This window comes from Mesoplodon densirostris, chromosome X (assembly GCF_025265405.1).
Source record: "Mesoplodon densirostris isolate mMesDen1 chromosome X, mMesDen1 primary haplotype, whole genome shotgun sequence".
In the NCBI taxonomy this organism is placed as follows: domain Eukaryota; kingdom Metazoa; phylum Chordata; class Mammalia; order Artiodactyla; family Ziphiidae; genus Mesoplodon; species Mesoplodon densirostris.
In genome coordinates, this window is record NC_082681.1 from 50,746,136 (window position 1) to 50,752,503 (window position 6,368).

Here is a 6,368-nt window from a genome sequence, read left to right on the forward strand (position 1 = left end):
TTTCACCATTGAGGACGATGTTGGCTGTGGATTTGTCAGATATGGCCTTTATTATGTTGAGGAAGTTTCCCTATGTGCCTGCTTTCTGGAGGGTTTTTATCATAAATGGGTGTGGAATTTTGTCAAAAGCTTTCTCTGCATGTACTGAGAGGATCATACGGGTTTTCTCCTTCAGTTTTTTAATATGGTGTATCACGTTGATTGATTTGCATATATTGAAGAATCCTTGCATTCCTGGGATAAACCACACTTGGTCATAATGTATGATCATTTTAATGTGCTGTTGGATTCTGTTTGCTAGGATTTTGTTGAGGATTTTTGCATCTATGTTCCTCAGTGATATTGGCCTGTAGTTTTCTTTCTTTGTGACATCTTAGTCTGGTTTTGGTATCAGAGTGATGGTGGCCTCGTAGAATGAGTGTGGGAGTGTTCCTTCCGCTGCTATATTTTCGCAGAGTTTGAGAAGGATAGGTGTTAGCTCTTCTCTAAATGTTTGAAAGAATTCACCTGTGAAGCCATCTGGTCCTGGGTTTCTGTTTGTTGGAAGATTTTTAATCACCATTTCAATGTCAGTGCTTGTGATTGGTCTGTTCATATTTTCTATTTCTTCCTGGTTCAGTTTGGGAAGGTTGTGCATTTCTATGAATTTGTTCATTTCCTCCAGGTTGTCCATTTTATTGGCATAGAGTCGCTTGTAGTAATATCTGATGATCCTTTGTATTTCTGCAGTGTCAGTTGTTACTTCTCCTTTTTCATTTCTAATTCTATTGATTTGAGTCTTCTCCCTTTTTTCCTTGATGAGTCTGGCTAACGGTTTATCAATTTTGTTTATCTTCTCAAAGAACCAGCTTTTAGTTTTTTTGCTCTTTGCTATCATTTCCTTCATTTCTTTTTCATTTATTTCTGATCTGATCTTTATGATTCATTTCCTTCTGCTAAGTGTGGGTGGTTTTTTGTTCTTCTTTCTCTAATTGCTTTATGTGTAAGGTTAGGTTGTTTATTTGAGATCTTCCTTGTTTCTTGAGGTAGGATTGTATTGCTCTAAGCTTCCCTCCTAGAACTTCTTTTGCTGCATCCCATAGGTTTTTGGTCATCGTCTTTTCATTGTCATTTGTTTCTAGCTATTTTTTGATTTCCTCTTTGATTTGTTCAGTGACCCCTTGGTTATTTAGTAATGTATTGTTTAGCCTCCATGTGTTTGTATTTCGTACAGATGTTTTCCTGTAATTGATATCTAGTCTCATAGTGTTGTGTTCAGAAAAGATACTTGATACGATTTTAATTTTCTTAAATTTACCAAGGCTTGATTTGTGACCCAACATATGATCTATCCTGGAGAATGTTCCATGAGCACTTGAGAAGAATGTGTATTCTGTTGTTTTTGGATGGGATGTCCTGTAAATATCAATTAAGTCCATCTTGTTTAATGTATCATTTAAAGCTTGTGTTTCCTTATTTATTTTCATTTTGAGTGATCTCTCCATTGGTGAAAGTGGGGTGTTGAAGTCCTCTACTATGATTGTGTTACTGTTAATTTCCCCTTTTATGGCTGTTAGTATTTGTCTTATGTAGTGAGGTGCTCCTATGTTGGGGGTGTTAATATTTACAATTGTTATATCTTCTTCTTGGATTGATCCCTTGATCATTATGTACTGTCCTTCTTTGTCTCCTGTAATAGTCTTTGTTTTAAAGTCTATTTTGTCTGATATGAGAATTGCTACTCCAGTTTTCTTTTGATTTCCACTTGCATGGAATATCTTTTTCCATCCCCTCACTTTCAGTCTGTATGTGTCCCCAGGTCTGAAGTGGCTCTCTTGTAGACAGCATATATACGGGTCTTGTTTTTGTATCCATTCAGCCAACCTATGTCTTGGTTGGCACATTTAATCCATTTACATTTAAGGTAATTATCGATATGTATGTTCCTGTTACCATTTTGTTAATTGTTTTGGGTTTTTTTATTTTAGGTCTTTTACTTCTCTTGTGTTTCTTGCCTAGAGATCTTCCTTTAGCATTTGTTGTAAATACGGTTTGGTGGTGCTGAATTCTCTTAGCTTTTGCTTGTCTGTAAAGCTTTTAATTTCTCCTTCAAATCTGAATGAGATCCTTGTTGGTTAGAGTAATCTTGGTTGTAGGTTTTTCTCTTTCATCACTTTAAATATGTCCTGCCACTCCCTTCTGGCTTGCAGAGTTTCTGCTGGAAGATCAGCTGTTTACCTTATGGGGATTCCCTTATGTGTTACTTGTCGTTTTTCCCTTGCTGCTTTTAATATTTGTTCTTTGTATTTAATTTTTTATAGTTTGATTAATATGTGTCTTGGCGTGTTTCTCCTTGGTTTTATGCTGCATGGGACTCTCTGTGCTTCCTGGACTGGATTAACTATTTCCTCGCTCCCTTCTCAGGAGCTCCTTTAAGCAGAGCTCCTAAACCCCTCTCCTTGTGCACCAGGAAACAAAGAGGCAAGGAAAAGTGTCTTGTCTCTTCAGCAGCTCCAGACATTTTCCCTGAGTCCCTCTCAGCTAGCCATGGCGCACAAGACCCCTTCAGGCTGTGTTCATGCAGCCACCCCCAGTCCTCTCCCTGAGATCTGAACTCTGAAGCCTGAGCCTCAGCTCCCAGCCACCGCCCGACCCAGCAGGTGAGCAGGCAAGCCTCTCCAGCTGGTGAGTGCTGGTCGGCACCAACCCCCTGAGCGGGAATCTCTCCACTTTTTCCTCTGCACCCCTGTTGCTGTGCTCTCCTCCATGGATCCGAAACTCCCACCCTCACCACCAGCAGTCTCTGCCCACGAAGGGGCTTCCTAGTGTGTGGAAACCTTTCCTCCTTCACAGCTCCCTCCCACTCATGCAGGTTCTGTCTCTATTCTTTTGTCACTGTTTATTCTTTTTTCTTTTACCCTACCCAGGCCCTTGGGGAGTTTCTTGCCTTTTGGGTGGTCTGAGGACTTCTGCCAGTGTTCAGTAAGTGTTCTGTAGGAGTTGTTCCACATGTACACGTATTTCTGATGTATTTGTGGGGAGGAAGGTGATCTCCACGTCTTCCTCTTCCTCCATCTTGAAGCTCCTCAAGAGGAAATAATTTGACGAAGTCAGCTAGGTGGTAAGCATTGTCTTCTGCTAACGTACCTCTGATTTCTAATGGCATTTTACCTCATGTAAATGTGTGTGTGTGTGTGGGCGCGTGTGCGTGTGTGTACACATATATAATTAAATTACACACAAGTCCATTTTCATTCTATTCCTATAGTAGAGGTCACTTGAGTTGGCCCTATGATTGACCACATACTTATTCAATAAGTATTTTGTCCATAGCTAACCCTGGATGCAAACAAGTGACTATAGATATCTTCTCAGGATTTCTAAATATTCTCCACTCTGAAGCAGGTTTTTGAAGATGGACCAAAAGACCACAGACACCCTCCTTGAGCTTGCTGCAAAGAGTCTGCTGAATAATGAGCCTGTAGCTATCCATGCCCTGGACGAAATCCCAAGAGACCTCTTTGTTCCATTGTTCAACGCTGCCTTCTTGGGTGGGCATAAGACGGTGCTAACGGCAATGGTGAGGGTTTGGCCTTTTCGCTGTCTCCATATTGGGTCATTGTACACACAGGAGTCATACTATGACATCTTGAAAGCCATGATTGATGGTCTGCAGATGCTCCCTGCCAAGAACTCAACCTCTTGGTAAGACTATGATGAGTGGAGACACAGGGAGTCAGCAGGAGGGTATGCTGTAGCCTGGGGCAGGGGAATACCTAACCGTCTCCCAACAGTAGACAATGGTGAATACTGCAGTCTTTGCAGAGCTGTCGGTCAGCACTTGGGGTCACCTTCGGGACTCTATTGCCTTATAGAGTTGATTATAGAATAGAAGTGCTTGAGGATACTATGAATGGATTTGAGTGTGATTACACACAAGTGGAATATGGGCATTGAGACAGGGAAAGCCTGGAGGTGAAGGAGGGGGTGGGGAAAGGATGAAAGATGCTGCATTTGTGAGGAAAGAACTTCTTGGTGAATGGCAATGAAGTGAAAACCAGGGTTAAAGTGCACTGTCCCTGCTTCTCATCATTGATCTTGCTGGGTTATATTAAAATCAGCTATCTCTCATGTGTTCTGTCTCTTCCTTTCCTTACAGGGGGCCCAGACTGAGGATCCTAGATTTAAGGCGTGACCCGCATTGTAAGACAATATGCTCTGAGATTCGGACCACATTCCCTTTCTGTTTTAAGTCATGCAAATACTCTCAGCGCTCTATCCTTAAGATAGAAGAAGCTCAGCATAGTGTCATGCGCCTCAGGATTGGTAATTCCGGGTCTGAGCCTCATTCAGCTCAGGAACCCATGGAATTACTAGTGGATATTTCCTTCAATGGTACCTTGAGAACAGAGCAATTCCTCTCTTTCCTTTGTAGTAAAATTCAGCAGGACTTTGGGTCCTTGCACATCTGCTGCAGAGATTTGAAAATCGATAGAATGTCTGCCCACAAAAGTATCCTGCAGTTTCTTGATCTGGGGTGCATTGATCACCTGGAAATGGATGAGACTGATCTGAGTGAAGTCCTCACCATTTTGCCTCGGGTGATCCACCTGAACAGGCTTACTCTGTGTAACATCCCCTTTAACTCTTATCCGAGAAGGAAGTTCAGATCTTTTCTCCTCTGCCTTGGGCAGATGGACAACCTCCAGGAGCTCAGCTTGCCTTTCGTCTGCCTCACAAATCAACTGCACAAACTGCTCAGGTGAGGGGATGGGGAGGAACCTGTGTTCCTTGAACACCTCATTGTTAAGACAGAAGAGACCATGCTTGGATCTTCCGAAGCTCCTTGTAACCCATTTCTCTTTTTACCTCAGTGTAGGCACTGCTGGGAGTTTGAACCTAGCCGGGGGAGAGAGGGGTACCTTATGGTGAGCAGCAGATGAGGTTAGAAAAGGAAGCTGTGCATATACATTCATTCATTCATTCAGCGACCGTGGGCAGACACTATAATAAGTCTGTAAATATATTGGTGAAAAACACTCAGTCCTTCTCCTATTGGACTTTACAGCTCTCTGGAGAGGAAGGGGAGGCATTCAGATGGAGAAACATTAAGCTATAGGACTAATGCACGTGCCCATGGATGGGCCCCAATAGTTAACACTGCCAGATAATTTTGCTCCTGTATTTCCCCCAAGCCTTAGACCCTGAATGGAGAGCTTGTCATCTGGGAACTAGTCAAAGGAAACCCTCAGTTGGCTGCTTTCCCAGACCCATCCTCGCCAAATAAGTGAATCAGATGCAACACTGATTATGTCGTATATACTAAGTGCATGCAATTTCTTCACTTAATCTTTCCCGCAGTTCTTTATAATAATTACTACTGTGCACATTTTCAAGATTAAATCCCTGTACCTCAGAGTTGTAAAGTAACTTTCTCAAGGTCACAAATCTATAAAGTCTGATCCCAGAGTCCACAATGTTAACCACCTGTTGCAAACCGTGAACACAGTACTTTATTCTAGAGCCTTAGGTACCTATAATTTGGGGCTCATTGCCCTCATTCTTCTGAAATAACCTTACATTTTTCTCTCTATAGCATTGTGCCACGTCAGTTGGATACACTGTATCTACCTTACTGTAGCCTTTCTAACAGAGACATCACTGTCCTGTCCGAGAGCTCTCAGGCCACCCACCTAAAGGAACTGAGTCTCAGTAACAACAAGATCTTCTCAGAAGGATATGAGCCCTTCCAGGCTCTGCTGGAGAAGGTCTCAAGCACCCTGCAACATCTGGAGATAGACAATTGTATGATAACTGATTCTACTCTCTCTGCCATCCTCCCAGCCCTGAGCCACTGTACCCACCTCCGTGTCCTTAGCTTTGTCTTCAATCCCATTACCATGCCTGTGCTCAAGAGTCTTCTGCAGCACTTGACATCCTTGATGAAGCTGAAGTATGTGATTTATCCTGTCCCTCTCCATTGCTACGAGGAAGGGAATTTTCATGACAGTTTGGACCGACAAAAACTTGCTGAAGTTCAGGCTCAGTTGCAGGTGATGCTGCACGGGGCACAGCGGAACGACATGAAATGGGTCCCTTGTTCAAAGTGATTTCCACAGTACAAGGAGGTGTTTCAACACTGATGTGTGGCCATGAAAGCGTTCAATTTTTTCTTTTTTCTTTTTTTTGCCTGAAACCCAAGTTTGTAGAGACACATATGTAAAGTTCTAATGTTCTAGGAAACTGGGGTTAGGAACAGTGGATATGTAAACTGATCTTTATAAAAGAGGAAATTTTAAAAGGAAATAGAGGAATTTGAAAGGTCCTCTGGATGTCTTGCCCACTGCCTTCTACATCTTCTGGTTACTAACCACAGTGTTGGGTATGTG

At 42.4% G+C, this 6,368-nt stretch overlaps 1 protein-coding gene across 1 annotated transcript; it reads left to right on the plus strand.

Moving 5' to 3' along the window:
- Positions 1–3,394: 3,394 nt before the first annotated feature.
- Positions 3,395–6,089, plus strand: LOC132481581 (melanoma antigen preferentially expressed in tumors-like). The gene is made up of 3 exons (XM_060086442.1): positions 3,395–3,684; positions 4,139–4,741; positions 5,576–6,089. Exons 1-3 carry the CDS (start codon positions 3,395–3,397, stop codon positions 6,087–6,089), a joined length of 1,407 nt encoding a protein of 468 aa, XP_059942425.1.
- The last annotated feature ends 279 nt before the right edge of the window (positions 6,090–6,368 follow it).